This window comes from Mesoplodon densirostris, chromosome 5, assembly GCF_025265405.1.
Source record: "Mesoplodon densirostris isolate mMesDen1 chromosome 5, mMesDen1 primary haplotype, whole genome shotgun sequence".
Lineage (NCBI taxonomy): Eukaryota > Metazoa > Chordata > Mammalia > Artiodactyla > Ziphiidae > Mesoplodon > Mesoplodon densirostris.
Genome location: NC_082665.1, coordinates 69,519,650 through 69,546,721, shown reverse-complemented (window position 1 = coordinate 69,546,721; position 27,072 = coordinate 69,519,650). Strand labels below are relative to the sequence as shown.

General features: G+C 49.3%; 2 protein-coding genes across 3 annotated transcripts in view; both read right to left on the bottom strand.

The window, feature by feature from the left end:
- The window catches only part of SEC22A (SEC22 homolog A, vesicle trafficking protein), a 105,343-nt gene extending 97,932 nt beyond the window's left edge, over positions 1 to 7,411 (bottom strand). Inside the window, exon 1 of one of the 2 annotated variants that reach the window (XM_060099956.1) lies at positions 7,365 to 7,411. The gene's annotated coding sequence lies outside the window, so the exon portion shown is untranslated. The remainder of the gene's footprint in view (positions 1 to 7,364) is intronic. The other variant, XM_060099953.1, reaches the window with a different exon arrangement.
- An 813-nt stretch (positions 7,412 to 8,224) lies between these two features.
- Positions 8,225 to 27,072, bottom strand: part of PDIA5 (protein disulfide isomerase family A member 5) — a 94,391-nt gene continuing 75,543 nt past the window's right edge. Inside the window, exons 12-17 of the mRNA XM_060099951.1 lie at positions 24,332 to 24,402; positions 23,638 to 23,798; positions 19,702 to 19,832; positions 15,396 to 15,466; positions 8,992 to 9,126; positions 8,225 to 8,455 (exon numbers count right to left, since the gene is read on the bottom strand). Coding sequence (XP_059955934.1) covers positions 8,375 to 8,455; positions 8,992 to 9,126; positions 15,396 to 15,466; positions 19,702 to 19,832; positions 23,638 to 23,798; positions 24,332 to 24,402 — 650 coding nt within the window. The 3' untranslated portion in view covers positions 8,225 to 8,374. The remainder of the gene's footprint in view (positions 8,456 to 8,991; positions 9,127 to 15,395; positions 15,467 to 19,701; positions 19,833 to 23,637; positions 23,799 to 24,331; positions 24,403 to 27,072) is intronic.

Below are 27,072 nucleotides of genomic sequence, written 5' to 3'. Positions count from 1 at the left end.
TGTTTGTTTATGAACCAAAAAAAAAAAAAGCCCCAGACAAAATGCTTGGCAGGATACACACCACACTTAACAGAAGTTATTTCTGGGGCATGAAACTGGAGGGCAATAAAATGAGACAGTTTCTCTGTCCTCTCTCCATTTATATTCTCTCTCTATATATATAAAGATACACATGTAGATGTAGATATATATACACTAAGTTAATAACTAAATACATATTTTATATATAATATATATTTAATATGTATTTAGGTATTAGTTTATTTAGTTTTATAGAGAAGATACATAGAATTTTAAAAACTGTAAAAAATCAACACTGGTTAAGAGTTTGAAGAAAAGCACTTGCATGCTCTAAATAATTTCAGATTTTTTTGACCCAGACAAATCTCCCCTCAGGGTCCTGAAAGAATGTGAGACATGGCTAAGTCATAGTCCAGGAAAGGGAAGACTTACTGAGCTGGCGTTATGCTGGGTAGCTCAATACTGACTAGTGTGGCTTGGAAAGGAAGCAGTAATTACTAGAAGCAAGCATCCCCAACAGAAAGTTTTGTTGGTCATGGCAGTAAGGAAAGAAACCTGCATTGCATCTGAGCTCTGCTACTTACCACCTCTGTCAACTTTTGTGAGTTACCTAAACTCCCGGAGCCTTGGCCTCCTCATGGCAACATCATGGAGTTGTGTGAGCATTGTATGAAAGGGTCCTAAAAATGATTCCCAACTGTAAGGGGCTGTGCACAGGTAAAGGATTATTATTTTTTCACAGGGTTATTAGATTGGTTCATCAGAGGAGTGTGGTAAACACAGTATATCCAGACCTCAACAGAACATCTGACAATATCTTCCACTGTATCTTTTAGGAAAGTTTGGAAAATATGAGTTAGATGCTGGGACAAGTGAGGAACTTGTGGAATGACTGTGCCTAGGGAAGCTGAACTAGTAGACTGACAGGAAATTTCTATTGGCCTTATACAGGAGTCTAGGTTACACTCTATCTTTTGCAATGTTTTAATTCTCATCAAATTTGCAAGGGACATGAAGTTAAAGACAGAAAACTTGTCAGAGACAGAAACCGAATCTAAAACATCCTGGCAGGCTAAAGCAAAGAATTTTCAAGATAAAAGGTAACTAGAATAACTGTGTTTTACAATTACAGTTGACCTTTAAACAACTTGGGCATTAGGGGCACCGATCTTTTGCGTGGTCAAAAATAGCGTGTAATGTAGAATTGGCCCACCACATCCTCCGATCCTCTGTATCCATGGTTCTGTAGCCATGGATTCAAGGAACCATGGATCAATTGTGTAGTATTATAGTATTTAATACTGAAAAAAATCCAGATATAAGTGGACCTGCAAAGTTCAAATCCGTGTTGTCAAAGGGTCAACTGTATATCAAAAATAAAATGTGCATAGATCTTAACAAAAATATAAATCCCAGAGCTAGCAAGGGCTAGGAAAACAGGTTACTTCATAAACTCTTGGTAAGAGTATAAATAGGTACACTGCTGAAGGAAAATTGACAATATATATCACTGGCCTTAAAAAAACAGGCCTTAAAAACAAGTATATTCTTTGACCCAGAAAGCCACTTTTGAAAATGTGTAAGATGCATAAAATAACAAAACCAGAGCTGGCCATCCAGCATTATTTATGATAGAGAATAACTATATATAACATATATATCTAATGGTATGAATTTATAAGTAAAGGATAGTATTTACATAGGATAAAGTACTATAAAGCAGTGATTCTCAGCTGGGGATAATTTTGCTCCCATGGGACATTTCGCAAAGTCTGGAGATATTTTTGGTTGTCACAACCTGTGGGGAAGGGGAGATGCTGCTGACATTTAGGGGGTAGAGACCAGAGATACTAAAAATTCTACAGTGTGTAGAAAAGTTCCCCACAACAAAGAATTACCTGTTCCAAAATGTCAATAGTGCCCAGAAATAGTGTTGAGAAACTCTGCTGTATCGTCTTAAAAATTATGTGGAGAAAGAATAATGACAGGAAATGATATAGGAGAGTGTTTAAACATTTTGTTAATTTTTTAAGTTATAAAATACTAAGAGGGCTTCCCTGGTGGCACGGTGGTTGACAGTCTGCCTGACGATGCAGGGGACACGGGTTCATGCCCCGGTCCGGGAAGATCCCACATGCCGTGGAATGGCTGGGCCCGTGGGCCATGGCCACTGGGCCTGCGCATCCGGAGCCTGTGCTCCGCAACGGGAGAGGCCACAACAGTGAGAGGCCCGCGTACCGCTACAAAAAAAAAAAAAAAAAAGTACTAAGAGATTTTATTGTGTGTGATTTTTAAAAATTGGAAGATGATACGCTAATCAATATTAATTGATAAGTAGCAGGGCTATGAATGATTTAAATTTTCTTTTGCATGCTTTTCTGCATTTTTCAAAGTTTCTTATAACACATGTATTACCTTGAAAATAAGTAAAGAAAAATATTCCATGAAAATTAATTATCAAGGATTGGTCTTTTCTGTGAGCAGTGTGAAAAAGTTTTGATGGTTTTTGCTGACAGTGAGCCTGTAATCTTAGACTAGACTAATGGAGATATATCCTATAAGATCTGGAATGAGGGATTCATGGTCCTCTCCCCCTTGTGCTGGCCAGGTCTCACCTGGACTCTTATGTTCAGGACTGGCCATCACATTTTATCAGGAAGGTAGAAGATGTATGTTTATACTCTGCCTATTTATACAGAGAAAAGTGTGTGTGTGTGTATTTTCCTATTAATTGATTTAGTAGAAGTGGTTACCTCAGTCTGATCCAATAAACTGTAAGTTCTCTTTAGGTAACTCTAGGATGGCTCCCTAGGTAAAGGTCCAGTCTTAGTCTTTCAAAGCCCCTCTTCTCCACGAGGTGTGGACAAAGTGAAACTGACAGTCAGAGAGGGACCTAGACTCACACCAGGCTCTGCAGATCCTAGCGCCCCCTGCTGGTCAAGGCTGACCTGGCGTGGTGGCTGCTGAGGGTCACAGGGTCCTCCTGCTTCTGGGGTGTTCTGTCGCCGCCGTCTGCTCCTAAAGCTTGAGCTCATGCACTTCCTTCCTTCTCTAGACCTGGCTGGGGCACCACCTCATTCCCGCTGGTGCTGTGGACCCCCGAGGTTGGCCTGTGATCTCACTGAGGTGACAGCTTCTGGTAAGCACATTACCTAGATTTTCAGCCCATTTCTGCACCCTTCTGTGCGGGCACAGAGGAACTCTGGGTCCTGGCCAGAGAAGCAGGGCTGCCTAGAGAGAGTTAAAACTCAGGCCCTCTTTGCTAAATTGGGTCACTTAGTTTATATATTTAGGGCATGCTCTTTTTAGGGCATGTGTAATTTTTTGGGGGGGTGTGGGGGTTTGGGGAGAGGCACTTTTTATTTTGATGTAATTTCACATGTAAAAAGTCACATATGCCCTTTACCTAGATTCACCAGTTATTTACATTTTGTCTCTTTAGCCTTATCTATGTGTGTGTTTGCACATATATATATATTTTTCTGAATCATTTGAAAGGATATTAGAATCCCAGAAAAAATTATTATATAGATAAGATTATTCTAAAATTTATATGGAAAGGCAAAGGAACTCCCATAGCTAAAACAATTCTGAAAAAGAAAGGTAGTGGGAGAAATCAGTCTACTTGATTTCAAGGCTTACTATACAGATACAAGTAATTAAGATTGTATGGTGTTGGTGGAGGGATAGATATAGATCAATGGAATAGAACAGAGAACCCCAAAATAGACCTCTGTAAGTACAGCCAACTGATTTTTGACAGAAATGTAAAAGCAATGCAGTGGAGGAAAGACAGTCTTCAACAAATGGTTCTGGAGCTATTGGACATTGACAGGTCAAAATATTAACCCTGACTTGAGTCTCACATCTTATATAAAAATTAATTCAAAATGGATCATATATTTAAATGTAAAACTTTAGGAAAAAAACAGAAGAAAATCTTTGGGAACTAGAGCTTGATGATTTTTGACTAGCGTGCCAAGACTGTTCAATGAAGAAAAGATAGTCTTTTCTACAACTGGTGTTGGGGAAACTGGATATCCACATGCAAAACAATGAAGCTGGACCCTTATCTTATACTTAACTCAAACTGGATCACAGTCCTAAATGTAAGACCTAAAACTATAAAACTCTTAGAAGAAAACATAGGAGAAAAACTTCCAACATTGGATTTAGCAATGATTTGTTAGAAATCATACCAAAAGCACAGGAGACAAAAGAAAAAATAGAAATATCAGAGTTCATCAAAATTAAAAACTTTTTTGTGCATCAAAAGACACTATCAAGGAAGTGAAAAGACAACCCACAGAATGGAAGGAAATATTTGCATATCATATATCTGATAAGGGATTGATATCCAGAATGCATAAAGAACTCCTACATGGGACCAATAACAACAACGAAAGAACCACACAGACAATCCATTTCAAAAATGGACAAAGGACTTGAATACACATTTCTCCAAAGGAGATATACATATGGCTAAAAGGCACATGAAAATATGCTCAACATCATTAATCATTAAGGAAATGTAAATCAAGACCACAATGAGATACCACTTCACATCCATTAGGATGGCTATTATTAAAACACACACACACACACACACAAACCCAGAAAACAACTTTTGGCAAGGATGTAGAGAAATCAGAAATCATGTACATTACTGGTAGGAATGTAAAATGGTGCAGCCACTATTGAAAATAGTATTATGACTCCTCAAAAAACTAGACATAGGGCTTCCCTGGTGGCGCACTGGTTGAGAGTCCGCCTGCCGATGCAGGGGACACGGGTTCGTGCCCCGGTCCAGGAAGATTCCACATGCCGCGGAGCGGCTGGGCCCGTGAGCCATGGCCGCTGAGTCTGTGCGTCCAGAGCCTGTGCTCCGCAGCGGGAGAGGCCACAACAGTGAGAGGCCCACATACCGCCAAAAAAAAAAAAAAAAACTAGACATAGAATTATTATATGATCCAGCAATTCCACTTTCAAAAGAATTGAAAGCAGGGACTCGAACAGATGATTTGCACAATTTTGTTCACAGCTGCATTATTCACAATAGCCAAAAGGCACAAACAGCCCAAATGTCCATTGACAGATGAAAGGATAAACAAAATGTGGTGTATCCAAACAATGGAATATTATTCAGTCTTAAAAGGAAGGAAATTCTGACACATTCTATAACATGATGAACCTTGTTCATCATGCTAAGTGAAATAAACCAGACACAAAAGGGTAAATACATGCTTTCACTTATATGAGGTACCTAGAATAGGCACATTTATAGAGACAGAAAGTAGAATGGTGGTTACCAGAGGCAGGGAGGAGGGGGGTATGGGGAGTTGTTGTTTAATGCATACAGAGTTTCAATTTAGGATGATGAAAAAGTCCTGGAGGTGGATATTAATGATGGTTGTATAACAATATGAATGTACTTAGTGCCACTGAACTGTATACTTGAAAATGGTAAATTTTATGTTATGTGTATTTTACAACACAAAAAGGCGCGCACACACACACACACACACACTCTCTCTCTCTTCAGTTGTAGTAGTTACATTTCAAATACTTAATAGCCACATGTGGCTAATGGCCACTGTGCTGGATATTCTAGGCCTAAAATAAAGGATTTGGGGGGAGGCATATATTTGGTGGGCTCATAACAGTAATTTGATTTTCGCATGTAGCTCAAGGATATCAGTTTCATCTTTCCAGCCTTAACATAATAAAATAATGGTAAACAGTAAGAGCATACCGGCAGGGAGCTCAGTTCTGACCAGCAATGCCCAGTCACTCCAACTGGGAGCCTCTTGGGAACAGGACTGGCCCCTCCTCCATTCTGTGTGATTCGGGCAAGTCACGTGAGCCACAGGCTCCACCTCTGATACGTAAGAGGGCCCAGTGCTTTCCAGATGAGATTCCACATCTTTTTACATTGGTGGAGCAAATCAGTTCCTGAACCCAGAGCATCACCTTTCTGTGCCTGGCACAGAACAGTTTCTGGAAGCCAAACATCTCTAAAAAGGGAGGGCACCATGTGGGGAAGAGGAGAAGGGTTGGGGGGCCAGCTCTGGTTAGTGGTGATGGGGAATCACTGGTGGGTGAGAGGCATGCGGGACGCAGAGTAAGGCAGACCCATGGGGAATGGAAACAGAATCAATGACCCAAAGCGGGGAAATTGAGGTTATGCCAAAGCCACCAGAACGAAGACTGGGAATCAGTTCTCTCCTAACTTTACACTTGCTTCTTACAGAGAAATCAGCCTGCAGAGGTAAGACCTAGGGGAACCAAAAGGATAATGGCAGGTCCTCGAGTGAGGGCTAGGGAGGGGTCTGCACTGAAGATCAGTGAACCCCAAATGAAACAAGCGAGGCCACTGGGAATGGAACTAACCAAGGGCCATGATCTAACCAATCTGCAGAGCTCCAGAATTGGGGCACGGGGTTGAGGGGTGGGGGTCGGGGGGAGTGGAGCTCTGTCTGCAGAGGCAGCTGCCCAGAGCTGGGATGAACTTGCTCAGGTCATGCCCAAAGTCATGGTAAACACTAGACCTTCTGACAAAGGCCCCATAATTAACAAATCCTGCATATAAACAGTGAAAAGGATGCCATTTCCTGATGCTTTCAAGTCCTCACACAGAAGCCAACCCAGGCTATGGAACAGATGGAAAGAAAGCCCTGTGCCTTGAATGTGAGCGCCCATGGTCCTCTGCCAGGAAGTGGATTTTGTCAGGTATTAAATAAAGATGCAGTTTAAAAACAGCAACGTTTTTGGAGGCACAAATAAATATGTTCCTCCACAAATACTCCAAGTGTCCATTAAGTGTGCCCATGTGCACACACACTCCCTCATGAGCCCCTTGCAGGAGAGGATACATGATATTCAGTGTCAGGATTAAGTGGCTCTGTCTGACAGCGTACGGCACCAGCTGAGCTCAGTAAATGAGACATTTAAACGCGTGATTCTTTCATACCCATGCACCTGGGGGGAGACTAGGGGCCACTTAAAAAAGTGGGTGCTTAGGGAAAAGAAAAGGCTGACCTTAGGGAAGCTGGGACACGGCACCAGAACAAGGGCTTTCAAAACCTTTGATCTCACTTAACAGAGCTGTGTGCAGCGGCACTTCATCAGGGGCGCCATGGGGAACTCTGCGGCTCGCACCCCCTCTGGGGGACACATCAGAAAGAAGGCAGGGGCTGCAAGGGACGGGTCGGTCCAGGAAATAGGGCTGTGCCCACAGGCCAACTCCCCTGTAAGGCCACCAAAGTGTGCTGCCCAGTGCTGCAGCTCTGGCAATGCTACCTCTGAACTACCCCGAGGAGCCCAAGGCTAGGACTGCCGCTTACCATGAAGTCAAGACAGGGGAGTGAAGCTGTTCTACTCCCTTCCTCTCCCCATGAAGAAGGACCACGGCTCTGGCAGCAGCACTGGGCACAGGCCTGGTGTTAGTCATGCAGGGATGCAGAAAGCAGACCTAGTGGGAAAGACAGTCAGGAGAGAGACGTGACAGAGATGAGTGAGGCCTGGGTGGCGCCCATCCATGAGAACGCAGTGCGAAGATGTGGAGGTTCCTGTGGCGGGGCGAGCGAGGGGAGCTGGTTTACAGACCGGCATCTGCACACGGAGAACAGGCCACCACGTCCCACACACCCGTCCCTTCCAGCCAGTGTGCCGAGCAAGCAGCTGCACAGAGGCCCCTCCCCAAGTCCACCTGAGCTGCTCCTTCCAGCCTGGGCTTGACAGCTGCACTCATCCCTAAGTGGAGACTTACTTTTCTTTAAAGGGAGAGCTGGGAGGGAATGGAGAGAGCAAGAGAAGACAGAAATAGCCGGAGAAAGAGAAATATGTAAATGCATTCCAGGAAAACACACCAAAACTGAAACCGCAATGATCCAGAAAAAGCTAATGCTTGGTTCCCGTCAGCTTCACAATCCCATTTTCCCTGATCATCTTAACATATTTCCCCTCAAAATCAGTCATTTTCCAACAGGATATTTTGTGGTCCGATTCCCCTGTTCTGCTCTCCAGTGGCTGATAGGGGCCCGTATCCCATGCCTCCCTCCTCACCCACCTGCCCCCCCAGTCCCTTCCGGGCAGACGTGACTATGGCATGGGGCTCTCCACCTCCCAGGAGAGGACGTGGAAGGAGGGAGAACACGGGTATCTATCTGTTAGAACAGGCTCCCTGGAAATAACCCCCACCACCAAACAATTGGTTTAGTTTTATTTCAAAATTGTACAAAACGGCCGTAAGCGGCTATAAAAAACTTCATCTTCAGAACACGTGGAAATCAGAAACAACAACAAAACAGGTGTCCTTCACAGTGTAATGGAAAAGCTTTCTCTGAGGCAGAAATTACAACTCCTCCTTCTTCTTTCCTAGTCTCTCATGGTCTCCCTCCCGGAGTGTTCGAATAAAACTAGTAAATCCCAACTCCTGTAGGGGAGGGAAAGAGAAAAAAAAGGAACTTTAACCTGATGCGGATGTGTGCGCCCCGCCTCCTTACTCCCCTTCCCTGACCCGCCGCCTCCTGCTCACTCCTCCGGACACAGAGAGGCGGCCAGGGGGTGGGGGAGCAGGGCGGCGGGGGAGAGGGCAGAGGTGGGGGCACGGGGGAGCGGGTAGGGGGGCGGCGGGGGAGCGGGTGGAGGTGGGGTCGGGGGGAGCCGGTGGGGGGTTGGCGGCGGCTGGCCATGTGGGGAGGGTCTGCTTGGCTACAGAGAAGACCTGAAAAGTGGGTGAGGAAACTGTCCCACACCCTGGAATACGCACCGCACCCCCGCACCCCCTGGTTCTGGGGCCAGGACTTGTGTGAAAATCCATTGGGATTTTCTTTCAGCCCGGCCAGAGCCTTGCCTTCTCAGCTCTGAGCATTGCAGCTGACCTCTGTGCTGTCCGGGAAGCCTCCTCAGCGGCTGTTTCCCCGCCCGTCAGCAGACAGAGCTTGGGGCAGGTGCCTCCCTGCAACTCACCGTCGGATTGGTGTCGTACTTTTCTGCAAACTTCCCGTAGTGGTAGTAGTGGAAAGTGGGGTAGGCCTTGATGGCCTCCTGCTGACACAGGTCCTGGTTCTTCTCTTTGATGCAGTCAACAGCGGCACAGGCAACCTGCGGGGCCGAAGAAAGGGAGGGTCACATCATTTGCTTTTTTTTTTTTTTTTTTTTGCGGTATGCGGGCCTCTCACTGTTGTGGCCTCCCCCGTTGCGGAGCACAGGCTCCGGACGCGCAGGCTCCGGACGCGCAGGCTCAGCGGCCATGGCTCACGGGCCCAGCCGCTCCGCGGCATGTGGGATCCTCCCAGACCGGGGCACGAACCCGTATCCCCTGCATCGGCAGGCGGACTCTCAACCACTTGCGCCACCAGGGAGGCCCACATCATTTGCTTTTTGATCTCCTCCCCCAAAGCAGGGATACGCTGAAGCAAAGCATCCCCAGCCCAGAGCTCCACTGAGACTGAGAGTGCCTGTTTTCAATTCCCCAGGCAGACAGGTGAGGTTAGGGGACTTAGCTTGGAATGCCCTCAGACTACCCTTTAAAATCAAGAGTATAATGACTGTAAAGGAAATTATGACTTGAAAGCATCTGTAAACACAAGTTTTGTGATGCTTTCTGTGAGGCACTGTGGGACTCATTCGTTCATCAACTAATATTTCCTGAACATCTTTTGGGGGAGACGGGGTAGTACCAAGGTTAAGAATAAGAGCTTTAAAGTCAAGTTCCCCATGTGCAGCTCTTGGCTTGGCTGCATATTAAGACTTAAGGAAAATTACCTAGCCTCTTGGTGCCTCAATGTCTCGTCTATAAAATGGAGATAACAGTACCCAGACTATCAGGACATTATGGAGACTAAGTGAGAGAAGTCAGGTGAGGTGAAAGGGCACAGGCCCTGGCACATGGTTAATGGTCAGTACATGTGAGCTGCTGTTATAATGGCTCCTACTGGCCCCGGACACAAGCTCTGTCCCCAGTAGGAGCTCAGCAGCTGGTCAGGGAGTTGGATAAAGAGGTGAATCCAAGGCATGACAGGAGGTGTGTGGAGGTGGTCCAGGGTGCCAAGACGGCCCAGGGAGTGGCACAGAGGCGCTCTGCAAAGTTTGCCGCCTGGGCCAAGGCCTGATGGCGGAGGAGAAGCAGGTTCCAGCCAGGGGAACACATTCCAGAAACCGGGACAGAGTTCAGCATGACTAAAGCAAAGTTTTTGGTCAGAAGGAGGTTAACTGGCCATTGGCCTATTCTTGCCCATTGAACAAATTCCACATGCAGGGTAGTTTTGCCTTATTTATTGTTCTTTCCCAATAAGAGGGTAAAAAGCAGACATGGGAAACTTTTCTCCTGTTGAGGGTCACAGAGCAGGGAAGGAGAGGAGAGGGTCAATTAATGGCAACAGCAATCCACAAGCATTACGGAAGAGGGGCCGGCAGCTTCTCATGAGAAGAGGCTTTGATGGAAGTCCTGCTATGGGCCAAGCCTGTTCTAGATGCTACGAGGACAGTGGTGACCTTGACAAAGTCCATCCTCAAGCGACTGACATTCTTACTGCAGGAAGGCAGTTAACAGACACCTAACAAGTGAGATCACTGCAAAGTCCAAGGGACGCTCTGAAGAAATCAAAAGAGGGTGCTTGGATAAGACCATGGCCAGAGGGGTTGCTTTCGCCACTATGGCCAAGGAGGCCTTTCCAAGGAGATAACATTTGATCTGAGACCTGAGTGATGAGGAGGCAGCCAGCTGCGTGAAGGCCCGAGGGAAGAGCACCCAGCTAGGACCAGCCCATGCTGGGACCTGCCTGGGAGAGGAATAGGCGCGGTGCCTCCGAGGGCTGGAACCCATGCAGGAGCCCTGGCAGAACTACTGCCATGCTGGAGGTTTAAAACTACTGAACAGCCGTGTCTCACAGAGTTCTCTGGCTGCTGGTTATTTCCATTTGGATGGAGGTCCCCTTTCCAGGTAGGAGAGCCCTGCAGGCCGCCAACAGTCAACGCTTACCGGTCTCTTACCTGTGCCCAGGTGAGCGGGGCTACCGTTCCGCAGGTAGCAGCGCTGACGGGCAGTGAAGAGTGAGTTGTGGCCTGCCCTCTGGTTACCAGTCACTCATCCTCCCTCACCCGCCCTCACGCCCCCGCTTCTACCGCTTCGGCTACGTTACGTTCTACATGATGAGACTTCTTAGAGCAGAGTCTGCAAACTCTGCACACAGTCCCTATCTGGCTCTCAGTCCTGTTCTATTTGGCCCACGCAGAATATTTTAAAAACATAAATCTGAATTAGCTGCCAACCTAGAAAAAGAGCCAGAAGATTTTATGTAAAGTTTGGCTCTCCAGCTTCTCTTTAAAAGCCAAATCTGAGGGCACTTACCCTGCCTTCCCATAGGCAACATGTGGCTGGAAAAGAAGGGTGGCTGTCTCCTTCAGGCAGGGTCCACTTGCTGTGTGCCTGCGTCTATGCACACCAGCAGGCTAGCCCCTGCAGGCTTCTGAGAACCCCAGCTTGCCCTCCAAAGCCCCTCCTGAATTATTCAGAAATGTGAGGCAGAGCCTCCCCTGGCCGTCCTCAGGGTTCCATTTCTCGGGGCAGGTGCTGAGTGGCCGGCCCAGGGGGGACCATGCACATGGGGCAGCCTCTGTGTCCGGCCCTCGGCTAGGGGCTGTCACTCCCCTGCTAGGCTGTGGAAGTGTTTGATGAGCACTGCTCCAGGCCGCTGCTCTCCCTGCATCCAGTTTAAATTATGAATTTAATTTGTATACATGCCCCAGAGCAGTGGGAAATGTCGTGTATAGTTTTACAAATCGACTAAAATAAAAATGGGTCCTTATTCTGAATCCCCTCAAATAGCTGCCAGCCACATATACAAAATGCTACTTCTGGCTGCAAAGGCTCCTTTGCTCTCAGTCTCTGTAGGAAGAGGGGAGACAAGCACAGGCCCCTCTACAGGAAGTGACTGAGACTCTTTGGAAAGAAGGCAGCAAAAAAACCTCTTCGCATCTATCCCAATTTCACCTGTCTAAGAGCCTGCCCCCCTTATACCCACTCAAGATCTGCAATGATTCACCTACAGCACCAAACGTACACTGACTTCTAGATTTGTTCCATGGTAGGTGGCTGTCGTGCCCTGCAATGTGCCCTCCGCCCAGCACTTGCCACTGGCACCTGCAACTCTTGGCTGAAGGGAGCTAGAAGGCCCACAATGGATGGGGCTTGCGGACATGTTCCCTGGCTTTCTCGCCTCTGAGGGGGATGGCTCTGTCCCTGCTGAGGTCTCCAGGGACTGAGCCTAGTTACCCATGCGGTAATTTGCTCATTAACGCACCTGCTCTGCCTTCCCTTCCTCCATCCCCTCAACTGCTTCCTAAGACCACCTCCCTCAAAATCCCCTGCATGAGAGTCCCAGGCCCTGAGTCCACATCTGGGAGACCTCTGACGATGCCTGTTCTTTCAGTTCTGATGCTGCCCCTTTCCAGCTGGGTAACTTTGGGCTAATCATTTAACCTCTCTGAGAGTCAATCTCCTCATCTGTAAAATGAGTAATAATACCTAGCTGACTAAATGACTGTGAGGACAACACAACATAAGGCTTTAAGAGTACTAGCAGAAGAGGCGCTCGCAGGAAACATCAAACATGTCATCTGGTTCCTTCATCCAGTCAACGTTTACAGAGGTTTCAGGCGTCAAGACTGGGGGGGGGGGGGGGGGGACAAACGAGGTCCCTGCCCTCAGGGAGCTTTCCCTTCTGATGGCACTCGGGGGACCATACACGGCACACGCAACACGGCCAGAGCCTCATCAGCCAATCACAGAGGGGCTCCTGCTGCCCCAGAGCCCACTCCTGGGACGACCTTGCACCTGGCCGGGAGCTGTGCTGCACTGCTGTTCCCTCAGCCCCTAACCCCAGGCTGGGACACCCTGAGGTACAGGGAGAGACAGGCCCCACTTTGCCAGCCCAGTGATCCCCTGACCCCCACCTGCACCCACCAGCCTTCCACCTGAGACCCTTGTCCTCCATGGCCACGTCCAGAAAGCTTCTGTTCCAACACTAACAGTGTGCAGCCCTTTCTCCCCCCGAGCATGTCAACTGCTAAAGTCCCCAGTAACCTCCTGGGAGGGGGAGGCTCCCCAGTTAAAATATGAGCTGCCTCATGCGGCTTTATTGATTCAGTAAAATAAATCTCTGCAGGAGCTAATATTGACTTTGGCTATGAAAATGGAAGTGAATAACCAACCGCATATTGATTGGGGAAGGAACAGGGACCAGCTTCTGGGTGGAAAAAAAAATGCAGTTCTGGCTCAGAGGCAGTAGCATGGGGTGTCAGGAAGGAGTCAGGAGCCCCAGTTCTGGCCGTCAGTGACCCACTGTGTGTCCCTGGGCAAGAGACGCAGCTCCTCTCTGGGCCTTGATCTGCTTGAGGAGGAGGAGAGGGCTGGACAGGCCAGTGGTCCCCAAACACCAGCCTGTGGCCAGCAGAAGAGCCAGCTCTTAAAAATCACACATTCCTGGAACCATCCCCCAGAAGCTCTGAGCTGATACTTCTAGGATAGCACCCAGCCATCATGGCACCAGTACCCCAGACCAGAGACAGAATGCTTCCCTGCTATTACTGAGAGCCGCCTCTAGGAACCCCAGGCCTGCCTGCTGCCTGGGACAGAGAAGTTAAGTGTGTTTCTGAAAATGAGTGAGAGTGATGCCTGGCTTGGAATAAAGGAAGTTGGAAGGAGGGACAGAGGGAATAACAGGGGGAACGACTCCAGGAAAAGGTCAGCAACATTACTGGCCCAAGTTAAGACAATTAAGCAAAGGCATATCAGTATCTCAGAGAAGAAGGGGGTCACCATGGAAATGGGACCCCTCTGCATCAGCAGAGGGGACAGGGAAGAGGAGGAATGGCCCTCAGCTGCCTACCGTGGGCATGGCCAGCCTGGCCTCGTTGGGACTGATGTGATCCCTTCACAGACCCTGAAGCGCAGAGACCTGAGCATCTGGTGGGGCAGGGAGCCCCCACACCTGTCACTCTCCTGTGTGTCCAGAGCACCAAGTGTTCTGGGTAAAGAATGATGGGAGTTGATATGGAGAGACTGCCAGTCTAGTCCTGGCCCCGGGGAGTAAAGGCCTCCCCACACCAACCAACACCCAGCCCCGCAGGGACGAGCAGCCTGGGCTGTGCCGGAGCTCCCAGACCGGAGGCAGCCACTCTGCTCAGGCCCCAGGTGGCAGAATCGGGTGGAATGGTGAGGGAGACAGAAAACAGGAAGTCCCTTCTTGTGTGCCCCTCTCAATGCAGGCCAAGTGGCAGGGAGAGGAGAAAAATTTTTCTGGTCCTTGTATTCCCTCCTGATGGTGAAGGGTGCCTCAAGGGCACAGGCAGGACTTCTGGGTGACAACGGGACTCTCCGAGTTCAGGGAAGGGGCTTGGAGTCTAAGTCTTCACATACGTGCCTGTGGCCTATCCTGGCTTCCTCTGACTCGCTGTCCCTGTACAGCTCTCATCATCCCATCTCCACCACCGTAGGGCTGATGCAAGGTGATCTCAGCATCTCTATCCCACCTGCCCTGGCTGCACCTGACAATTCCACCCGGGAAAATAAGGCAGCAGGCAGAGATGCATCGGACTTTGGCCCTGGGTGTGCTTGAGCGCATTTTGGGGGCCTTTCAGGGGACAGGTTCCTATGATGGAGCCCCAGGCTGAGAAGAGCCTTTGAGACCATCTAGACCAGCACCCTGACTTTAGAAGAGGGGAACTCGAGGCCTGGAGAGTCTTCCAGCTCACGTAGTTCAGCAGCAGCCCAGATGCACCAGTCTGAGTTCCGGGGTCTTCTCCCTGCCATACACTCCCTCAGCCTTGGAGGCTGCCCTGGCTGCTGGAGTGGCCTGGGGGAATGTGCCTGGGGCCCCCTCCCCGCTCTCTAATCCAATCTGCAGCTCTAGCTTGTTAATTTTATGCTTCATCAGTCAGCAGCTGCAGGAGCCTTTCACTTAGGCGGGATGAGGCTCTGCTCTCCTCCACCATGGCCGCCTCCAGTTGACTTTTGTTGGATTTTTAAAATTTGTACTTTTAATTATACAAGTAATGCATGACTACAAATCCTACCGTAAAAAGATCTGAACACTAAAGAAGAATAAACGAAATGACCCCTTTACCACCCCCTCCTCCAAGGAAGGGCTGTAACAGTTCAGTGTATCCCTTTTAGTTGATTTTGCAGCGTAAATGCAGCCTGCTCTATCCTGCCTTGTGAAAAGGATGTCCTGGTTGCCAGGAATCCCCGGGTCTCAGCAGACCCTGTCTGGGGAGGGAGGGCACCCGAACAGAAGGGAGGAAGGTGTGGGCACTCGTGGCAGGGGGAAGCTGGAGGCAGGGCTAGAGGTGAAGAGGAAGGGGGTCCTTACCTTTCGGTCATCTTTGAAGGCATCAGCAGTGGCAGTAAAGTGTGGAATGACCTTCTTACAGTGCGGGCACCCTGCGTTAGAGGGGAGGAGAGAGTTACACATGTGAGGGAGGCTGCAGAGCCAGGGGCCCTGCCTGGAACCTCCAGAGAAGCCTTTCCAGGAGTTTCTCTCCACCCAACAGACTTTGGGGTTCATCTGATTCCCACCCCCTGCACACCCCACTGTGAGGGTTCACGTATCAACCCCACCACTCAGACCCTCCACTGCGTGTCTGCCATTGGCAAGAGGGCTCTGCAGAAGGCCTGTGCCAGCGTCAGGTCCATTCCTGCCCAGGACCTCCCACCCCGCACTCTCCCATCACACACCCACCCACAAAGCTGGGGGTCGGGGAGACAGACACTGTGGTCTTTCTCTGCAAGCTCCTTCCACACAGGGCTGCCCTCAGGGTCCAGAAGAGCCTGATCCAGGGTGCAGCGGGAGCTTTGGGCTTAGAAAGGAGGACGCATGCTCGAGATTCTCTGAGCCTGTCACAAGGTCCCTTCTCCCGCCCCAGTGACAGTAGCAAATCTCTCCACGTCATGACTGAGAAAGTGGGGCTGGGGAAGTAGGGGGCTGGGAGCAGCCCCTCTGCCTGACCCCGGTAGCTCATGCTTTGCCACTGATTCCCACATTCCAGCAGCCCTCACCCCAGACTGAGCAGCCAAACCAGGCCCCTGGTCCTCAGGCTGTCCTTCCTCCCTGCTCCACAATCCACCCGAACCCCAGATCCAGGAAAGGGAGACTCAAGGTCAGGCTAAGAGGAGGATAAGCTGCCAGGAGTCCCTGCCGTTTCTCAGGGCCTGGGTTCCCAACCCAGGGATGAGGATCCGTAGTTTTGGAGGCCCTGGATGGGACAGTGGTGTATGTGGTGCCCTGAGCCCCTCCAGCTCCAGTGACAGGTCTCAGGCCCGGGGCTGGGACCTGTGTGGGACCACTTTCTCCTCCTGTTTCAGCAAGCCTGGGGCAGCATCCACTGAGCAGAAAGCCCAGGAAGCTGCAGGCCACTCTGTCCCAGGCCCGCTTTCCTGGCCCTTCCCTCAGTGTTCGCCAATTAAAACCCAAGCCCACCCCTCCCAACCACTCTCCAGACACTGAACGCAACTGCCAAGAGAACAGAACCGCTTTGAGGGAAGGAGTTTCCTGACTGTGGTGATTAATTCTGATCAAAACACAGGTGGGAGAGGCCAGATGCCCCATGCGCAGACCGGGCTCCAGCCAGCTTCCAGACAAACAGCCCTCCCACGGCGGGGAGGGGACTGAGACACCTTGGCTCATCTGCTCTTTCCCTTTCTAAAGTAAGATAATAATGACTGGCATTTCAAAGGGCTTTGTGAATCCAAATTAAGGTTGAGCCACATGTGAATTTAGCACGTGAGCCGGTTCCTGAGATGGGTGGGACCACCCATGTGGCCTGGCTGGCAGAGTGGCCAGCTGGCCCCAGAGCAGTGTGGATGGTGATGGGGAGGTGGCTTAAGGGGATTTTCCCAGCATCCATCACAGGAGTAGAGAAGAAAGCTAGGCTGGTTACGTGTTACACCAGAACTGAGATAAAGTACCTAGCAGAGCCGAACTCATGGCAGGTGCTGATGGCAATTACAAGAACACTGTATTAATTTGACCCAACAGAGGGAAGAACGGCTCAAATTCACGAAGACATCATACTACAAAGGAATGATGGTATATAGCTTTCAAAACGTGTAAAGAGCACAAGGTGCTGGTTAAGAGTGTGTCAAAGTGTGCCCTGTGGCACCTAGAGGTCCCCTGTGAGCGGCACATGGACTCTCATTAAGACATCAGGCTGGCCGGAAATAAGCTACTCCCTTCCCCCAAATCTGGTGTCACTACTCATTTCTCCTTTCTAACCTCTCTGCTTACTGAAAGTATAGAGGTCACTGTCAGCCTAGTGCAAATTCCTGCTGCCATCAATTTAAAGTACCTAGGTCTCAGACTAATGGCCTTCTGGTACATCTCATTTTCTCATTATCCAAAAGAAAGAGCATGGCAGATGAATAACTAGAGGGGAGGCTGTTTTAGAAAGGGCATGAAGATGTTTCCCAGATGTGTCAGTTGGGCCAGAAGAGGCATGATTTGTTAATTTGGGCTCTTTAAAAAGGTACCACCTCTGTGTAACTGGAAACGAAAGCAGCCTCCCAGAGTGGGGAAAGAGGAACAAAGACCAAGGACAGGACAGAAAATTCCAATTCTAGAGACTCAGCCAAGCTGGCCTAAGAAGGGCAGTCACCATGACCAGACCATGATTCAGAGCAATGGGGGGAGGGGGGGGCTGGAACAGAAGAGAACAGTGAAACAGCAGGAGGAAGAGCTGTGTAGAAACTGGGCAGGTAGGAAGTTGGGACAGAAAATTCCAATTCTAGAGACTCAGCCAAGCTGGCCTAAGAAGGGCAGTCACCATGACCAGACCATGATTCAGAGCAATGCGGGGAGGGGGGGGGCTGGAACAGAAGAGAACAGTGAAACAGCAGGAGGAAGAGCTGTGTAGAAACTGGGCAGGTAGGAAGTTGGGGGAGAGGAGAAATGGGGGTTGGTGTTTGCTTTTTTACTTTATACCTACCTTTATCTGGTGTGCGACCTTTCTGTAGGATTTAGGTTCTTTATATATAAGTATATGTTATATACTACATAAATTATAAATCAGGATATATTATTTTTATCATTGAAAACATTTTAAAGAATTTTTCTGTCTTTAGCTAGTTCCCTCTTTCCCTGCCTCTGTCCACTGATGAACACACACGTCTCAGGAGCCTGGAGCAGAGCTCAGGACAGGAAAGTGCAGCAGGGGAGATGGGAGGCTCCAGGCACCAAGCCCTCTGCCAACAGCTGAGTCGCTAAGTGACGGGCCCCGTGTGGACTGTGTTTAGTTATTTTTGTCAGGGCAGTCTGTGAGGCCCTTGAAGCCGGCAGGGACCAGGCCTCCTTCCCTTGTATCCTGGGTCCCTGAAAACATCCAGCACACAGTGGTTACTTGAGGCAGGTCATTAGCACCCCAGCAGGGTAGGCATCTCCTGAGGTCTGGCGGGGAGGGGGGAGCATTTCTAGGGAAAGTATTTAGTCTGGACTTTCTCAAATCCACCCAGCGGCTGGTCAAGGACTCCTACTTCTCTGGCCAGGTTCCCGCAGGGAAAGTAATCACCCTCTGAATCGGAACTGTCACTAAAAGAGAGCACCAGCCCAGGCTGCAGGAAGGGCTCTGTCACTGACTTGCTGCCATGCCTTGGGCAAGTCAGGCATCCCCTGAGTCTCAGTCCTGCACCCCCAACTCTGCCCAGAAGGAAGACAACTTCTTAAAATCCACTCAGTCTTCCAGGCTTACTCTAAGGACAAAGGAGGACAGCAAGAAGCTCTATAAGGAACCGACAGGGCACAAGGCCCACTTGCGGAAGAAAAGGCAAAAACAGAGGAAAGTGTCAGCTGCCTGAGGGCGGGGTCTGAGGCTGGGCCAGGAGGCGACCTGCCCAGACAGTGAGAACTGAGGAGAGACTTTACAGATTATTGACACTGGAGAGGTAGGGGCAGGAGGTTAGGACTCGACTGAGCTGCCTGCTTCTCTGTGGAGCCCAGCTTTATTATCCCCATTCCATTACACGAAGCTGTAACCTGGGGGAGAGAGAGGGCAACAGAAGAGTGAGAAATTCAAGAGCCTTTCCTTTATGTATCAATGAACAACTTTAAAATGGGAATACACAAAATATGAGATCACAAACACCAACATTAGCAGACGTGTCGTTCCCTCCACTTAGGCTTGGATTAAAGTGGGGATCACGGTGAGGAGCTCGGAGTGACTATGACGGTACTTTTACCACAGTTTCAAATCCATGGCTTCAGAGCCACTTGGGAAGGTCAGGGAAAGGAGGCTGGGGTGGGAGTGCTCAGCAAGATGAGGGAAGCAGAGGCCTAACCGGGCTGGCTGAATGCCCAGCTGCTAAGTTCCAGGGTTCAAAGGTGAAGTCAGTGCCTGCAGGGATGGAGGGAGGAAGCGGCCGGGTGGGAGTTTCCAGGCAGTTGAGGGGACTTAATAATCACAAGGCAAGCCCCTGGCACAGACCGAAGCAGAGGGCTTCAGGACTGATGTGAGGACAGAACCTGACAGAGCTGGACCTGGATTCTGAAGGACCTCAGCCTGGAATGAAACGTGCTCACAGCAGACAGCCCAGAGTCGGCCTGCGGCTGCCCTGGTCCCTGGGGAAATCTCAGTTCCGTCAGGCCCACCCCTCTCCCTCGCCCCTCAGCGAGCGCCCCAGCTACTTACAAGGGGCGTAGAACATGACCAAGGCGTGCTTCTTCCTCTTCAGGGTCTCCCGGAAGTTGTCCCCAGCCAGATGCACCACGCTGGTCTGCTGCTCTGCCCAGGCAGGCTCCGGGGGTGGAGGGGACTCAGGACTGCAAGAACCGGGGGTGGAGGGGAGACAGTCATTAGGAGAAGCTCGTGTACAGGCAAGCGCTTCCGCCGCCCCCAACTGCTCAGGGGAGCACGTGAGAAAAAAAAATCACTTTGCATCCTTTCTAAAACTGAATTTAAAACCTCAGTTTAAACATGAAGAAGTGTGAACCATCCACAAAGATTCCCTCCAAGGAGCCTATTAAGAAGCCATTTTGTGAAGGTGTGGAAGACCTGAGTCGCTTTTAGGACCTCTCCAGTCTCCTTGCCATGGGGAGAAGCCCCTGCACCTGGGTTCCCTTCCCCTCCCTCCTGCCTCTTCTGGGACCCTGAAGCACCCTCCATTATCTTCTGCTCCTGAGCCTTTGTTCTGGTGGACAGAGCATGCGTCACGGAGTGAGGTGGGTCTGGGTTCAAATCCAGATTACTGATCACCTGTGTGACCTTAGGTAAGTTACCAAACCCCTCTGGGCTTCCATTTTCTTTTCTGCTAAATGAGTACAATTGAGACCTACTTCCTGGGCTCCTTATGAAGAGCAGAGACAGTGTATATAAAGCACCTAGTCGGTCAAGCAACTAACAGTTGCTAAGAGCTTATATGCTCTCATAAATGACAGGCATTCGATAAGGGTTTATCATTTTTCAGTCTCCTTCTGTTCACTGGTTCCCTCCACTCTGCCTCACAGAAGTATAGATCTCCAGGGTCTTTTAAAGCCTTTGCTGCCCTTGTCCCCCTCCCTACAACCACACTTCTCTCTCCCTTCTCTGAGAAGTGTCTCTGGGGAGTGGTCCAGACCCCGTACTGCCACACGCACCCCCTGCACTCCCTCCTTCACGCCAGCACCACCTGGCTTCTGGCCACCAGGCCTTGTACCCAGCGAGGGCAGCATGAGCGCAGCACCAGGCACCCCACGGCCTCTCTCACCTTTCAGAAGCCCTCCTACCAGAGACCCCTTCCCTACCTTCCCGACAGCCTTCTCTCTTCTTCTGGTTCTATCTCCGTGCCCCTGCAATTCTCATCAGATCTCATCCATCTGCGTGGCTTCCATAATCCCCTAGGCTGAGGATGACTCGAGCCCTGGCCTCTCACCCAAGCCCCCTATTTCCAGGTGTTCTTCAGGTATTTCCACCTGGAGGTCCCACTGTCACCCCAATCCCAACAAGACTTAGAACTCTTCCCTCTCGTCCACACTTCCCAAAACAGTTTTCTTCCCCAGCTTCTTCGTTTTGGTTAATGGCACCCCTGCTCTCGTGACCAAGACCGGCCCCTCCCACCCTTCCTGTCTTCCCCACTTCTTTGCCCTCCAGGTGCCCTGTCAAACACCCTGGACTCTTCGGCTGACACCAACCTTCTGCTCTGCCCTGTCCCTGCATCCTGCCTCTCCGGGCTGGCCTGCTGGTGGGCACATCTCAGTCACCCAAGCGCGGCCACTTGTGCACAAGCCTGGAAGTGCCATCAGCCTCCCCCGACACTGTCTGCTTGCCCTCCTGCTGGTGACCTCAACCCTTCATCTCAGAGCATCTGCTGTTTATGCTCTGCCTGGAGGATTCCTTCCAAGCTCCCCAAAGAACCACTATTTGTCCCTAGGCAAGGCCCTTCGCCTCTCTGAACCCAAGTTTCTTCACCAAGGAAATAGGAATAAAAACTCTGGCCTCAGTAGGATCTGAGTATGCAATGGGGCAACAGCTATCAAAGCACTCTGCAAAGGCTGGGAAGGTTCTAGCACTTAGGGGGTGGTGCTGTCCGTTACAGTGCTGCATGAGAGCTGCAGTCAATAATAAACACAGCTTCCTTTGAGTATTTCCACACACCATGCACTGTGCTAAAGCACAATAATCCAATGTAATTCTCTGGACAAGTCTATGGGGAAAGTATTGTCTCCACTTCACAAATGGGAAACTGGGGCTTAGCAGGGTCAAGTAAATGGCTTGGGGTCATGATCTGAGCGCAGGGCTCTTAGACTCCAAAGTCCATGCTCTTACCCTAGTGCTTTTCAGGCACTCAGCAGTGGTGACTATGGACAGGAAGGACAGAGACCCTCCATGCTCGCTATTTGTGTCCAGGCTTCTGGAGCGGGGATTAGCAACGATTAATGCTCTGGTTCCCCAGCTCTCTAACCACAGTGCAAGCACTAGGGACCTCACCTGAGGCCCCACCCTGCTCAGTCCTTCCCAGTAAACCAGCACTGGCACCACAGCGAGGCCAGAGAGGCGGGTGTGAAGAGCAACCTGCCTCCTGCACCAAAGGCCCGGAGGAGAGAACACCTCGTCCCTCTTGGAGATGAACCACTGCTCCATTCTGGTCCCTAAGACAAGGCCTGGCTACTCTCAGAATCTACCCCCAGTGATCAGTAGGAAGCTGAGACCTGGACCTGGCCAGCCCACTCACCTCCTGCCAGGGCCTCTCCTGAACCTAGCGGTTCATCCCATTCCATAAGCTGGCGTTTCTCAAAACCCCATGGCTGAGGGTTTCATTCACACCTCCTGAATCAAAGCTTCAGGGACAGCAGCCCTAGCATGTGCACTTTAAGAAGCACCTCAACACCTGTAACGCTTACGTCCACCCAGGTTTGAGGACCGATGTCCTAACAAAGTAACTCCTTCTGGATGCTGCTATTTTGCACAGTTCTCGCGTTACTTTGTGACCCTAAAGTCTTGGTTCTCACGTGGACATCATTATGCCATGTACCAGGGGCCTCTGCAAAGGCTGGAGTATGTCTTCTTTTACTTCATGCTCCCCCCAGTGCTGAAGTAAGGCAGTATTCTCAAATATCCAAGTTATGTGTGGATGCGCGTGTGTGTGTGTGTGTGTCTGTGTGTCTGTGTGTGTCTCGGGGGAGGGGTGTGGACAGGAGAAAGCACCTATGTGGTGGCCCAGTTAGTCCCCTCACAGGAGGGGGAAATGCTAAGAACTGCGGGTTCCACGGTCCTTGGATGAGCAATTGCAAGGCTCCTTGTGTTCTCTGGACTTGTAGGCTGTCGTGGGCTGAACTGTGTCCCCCGCCCCAAATTCATACGTTGAAGTTCCAATGCCAACTACCCTAGAATGTGACTGTATTTGGAGATAGGGTCTTTAGAGAGGTAATTAAGTTAAAATTAGGTTATTAGGGTAGACCCTAACCCAACCTCACACTGGTGTCCTTTTTAGAAGAGGAGATTAGGACACAGACACTCAGGGAAGACGGTGTGAAAACACAGGGAGAAGATGGACATGGAGAGGCCTCAGAGAAAGCAACCCTCCTGACATATTATCTTGGACTTCTGGTCTCCAGAATTGTGAAAAAAAATAAACTTCTGCTGTTAAGCCACCAGCTCTGTGTTCCCATTTGTGGCAGCCCTAGCAAACTAATACCTAGGCTGAGGGAGCTCTTCAAACCTTTATTTTCAACCCCAAACCACCACAGGCTGCACTGTGGACACTACTGAAGGCCCAGACTTGGGCAACTGTGAGTCCAGCTCTGGATGTGAAGAGCTGTGTGTTTCCTTCGTTCACTCAAAGGGAAAGGAATAAAATGTAGATGATGAAATCTGGGGCCAGGACACTGGGGAAGGAGTCCTAAAAATAGAAATACATGGTTTACTGGAGCTGATGAAACCGCACCCAGAAAGGCTACCCATGACCTGCTGGACGAGTACACGTGATCAGCACACCAGAGGTGGCGTCAGGATTGGGAAGTCATAGCTGTCCTGGCTCTTAGGCCCTGAGCCAAGGTCAGCGGCTCCTAAGGTTTACTTCATCTCCTCAAGGCCTTCCCCAGTGGCCGACAGCCAGGGACCAAGATGTGCTATCAAGACCAGCAGACTTACTTTTGCATCCACTCAATAAAGCTCTTCTTTGTTCTGAGCGCGGGCACTGCATACTTCTCTCCATTCTTAAAATACTTGAGTGTAGGAAACTCGGAGATGTGGAATCTTTCTGCCAGGGCCTTGTTGACTGTGGCATCAACAGCTGCAAGGACACCAGAGCTCTGGGACGGGGGAGAGGCCAACCATGCATGACAGCCTCAGATGTGGTGCTGGCAGAAGAGGAGCCCGGACGCCAGCCGCCAACCCACCGAGGGCCTGCCAAAACCTCACAGGGCGGGAACTTCATACATCACGGGAACAACTGGACATGGGCATGTCCATCATTCTCATTTGTGGGCTGAGATGAAGCCTTTTAATCTCCCCCACCAGCCAGGCTGTGTAGACTGTGGCTGTTCCCAATTGGCAGGCTCCCACAGAAAAGAGGGAGAAACTTGGGGCTTCACCCCAGAGCCATGACCTGGCAGAGGTCACCTGCAAGGGTATGGGAATGTGACCCTAATCTCTCTGCACCCCTCCATCCCTGGTAGACACCTCACCTATCTGACTAAGACACATCTACTCAGGGACACAGAAGTCCCGCAGGCCTCCAGGACCAGGAGAGCCGCTACAGAGCTTGCAGGGGAAAGTCACTGTAATGATTCTTATCACTGACTCTTTAGGAGAGTGGTGCAGGAGTTAAGGAAAGGAAGCTTACGTCTGCTTCTCCATGGAGGACTTCTGCTGCATTCTCAAACTCTGGTTTCATTTTCTTACAGTGTCCACACCCTGCAGGAAGAAATCAAGAGAAACCATGTCCATGGCATAGAGGCTCCAGGGATGTCCCCTGCCTCTGTAAGAGAGCTGGGTCCTAGTCCCAGATACCAGGGGTACCCAGGAGAAAAGAAGAACAGCACCAGCTCAGAGAAAAGAAATCTTTTGCCTGATCCACTGGAGGTGGGGGTGTGGGAGGGGCACAAGAGGCAAAAATGAAATAATTACATCAACAACACTGGTGATATGCATATAGGTCCTGTGTGCCAGGCATGGCTCTAAGTGCTTTATACCCTCACGACAGCCCTACAAGGTATGAACTACATTATCTCCATTTTACAGATGAGAAAACTGAGGCACTGAGAGGGTAGATGACTGCCCAAGGCTACATACACAGCCGCAGGTCACAGAGCTGGGCTGAAAACGCAAGCAATCTGGTTGGAGGCCACAGCCACCGGCAGCGTGTGCTTCCCGGCACCATGCTATTGTCACCATCATCTTCTCCAGGGCAGAAGGGATTCAGGGTCTTGAACTGGGAATAAGAATTCGCGTAAGCAAGAGTATGGGAAAACATCAAGTTCCAATTGTCCCAATAAGGGAAGAGGTATGACATGACAGGCACAGTGATCTGACTTGTCTTTCCCAAATAAATGGTATTTTCTTGGGATAAAGACTGCTTTGCCCTCCTCTCCTTACAACACTTGAATGCAGTAGTATGTTATGAATAATGACATTTGATACATTAAAAAGGAAGCAAGCACTTTGTGTCAGTGATGACAGGACATTTGTAAATTGCTTTCATTTTAGTAGAAAGCGTACTCTCTGGCATCTACGCTGAAGGGGCTGTGAGGCGAGTAGGACCAGACTGGCTCAGGCTGGAGATGACTCTAAAGGGAAACCTGGCTGGGAGTGTGGGGTAGGGGGGCACAGACAAGGTTAAATGGATGGCAGACATGTGACTTGGCCTTCTCATGGGGTGTGCTACTGCTTGGGAGCTTAGAGCATCACAATTCTACTACTGATTATTGGGGAAAAGAAAGACAAGAAAGGAAGACACGTGGAGACCAAGCAACATGCTACTAAAAAACCAACAGGTCAATGAAGAAATCAAAGAGGATGTCAGAAAATACCTCGAGACAAATGACAATGGAAACACAACTTTCCAAAATCTATGGGATGCAGCTAAGAGGTAGGTTTATAGTGATACAGGTCTTCTTCAAGAAATAAGAAAAATCTCAAATGAACAACCTAATCTACCATCTAAAGGAGTGAGAAAAAGAAGAACAAGCAAACCCCAAGATCAGCAGAATGAAGGAAACAATAAAGATCAGAGAGGAAATAAATAAAACAGAGACCAAGAAAACAATACAAAAGATCAATGAAACCAAGAGCTGGTTTTTTGCAAAGATAAACAGAATTGATAAACCTTTAGCCAGGCTCATCAGGAAAAAAGAGGACCCAAATAAATGAAAGAGGAGAAATAACAACCGATATCAGAGATACAAAAAATCATAAGAGAATACTATAGTCATATACCAACAAATTGGACAACCTACAAGAAATGGACAAATTTCTAGAAACATACAACCTTCCAAGACTGAATCAGGAAGACACAGGCAATCTGAACAGACTGATCACTAGTAGTGAAGTTGAATTTGTAATAGAATTATACACCATGATCAAGTGGAATTTATTCCAGGGATGCAAGGATGGTTCAGTATCCACCAATCAATCAACATGATATAACACATTAACAGAAGGAAGGATAAAAATCACATGATCATCTCAATAGATGTAGAAAAAGCATTTGACAAAATTCAACATATATTCATGACAAAAACTCTCATCAAAGTTGGTATAGAGGGAACACAGCTCAACATAATAAAGGCCATTCATGACAAACTCACAGCTAACATCATACTCAATGGTGAAATGCTGAAAGCCTTTCTTTTATAAATTTATTTATTTTTTTATTTATTTTTTGGCTGTGTTGGGTCTTCGTTGCTGTGCGCGGGCTTTCTCTAGTGGTGGTGAGCAGGGGCTACTCTTCGTTGCGGTGCACGGGCTTCTCATTGTGGTGGATTCTCTTGTTGTGGAACATGGGCTCTAGGCGCTTCAGTAGTTGTGGCACGCGGGCTCAGTAGTTGTGGATTGAGGGCTCTAGAGCTCAGGCTCAGTAGTTGTGGCGCACGGGCTTAGCTGCTCCACGGTATGTGGGATCTTCCTGGGCCAGGGCTTGAACCCGTGTCCCCTGCATTGGCAGGCGGATTCTTAACCACTGCACCACCAGGGAAGCCCTGAAAGCCTTTCTTCTAAAATCAGGAACAAGACAAGGATGCCCACTCTTGCCCTTTTCATTCAACATAGTATTGAAAGTCCTATCCACAGCAATCAGACAAGAATAAGAAATAAAAGGCATCACATCTAAATTGGAAAGGAAATAAAACTGTCACTATTTTCAGATGACATGATACTATATATAGAAAACACTAACACCTCCATCAAAAAACTATTAGAATAAATGAATTCAGTAAAGTTGCAGGATAGAAGCTTAATATACAGAAATCTGTTGTTTTCTTTCTTTTCTTTTTTTTTTTTTTGCGGTATGCGGGCCTCTCACTGCTGTGGCCTCTCCCGTTGCGGAGCACAGGCTCTGGATGCGCAGGCCCAGCGGCCATGGCTCAC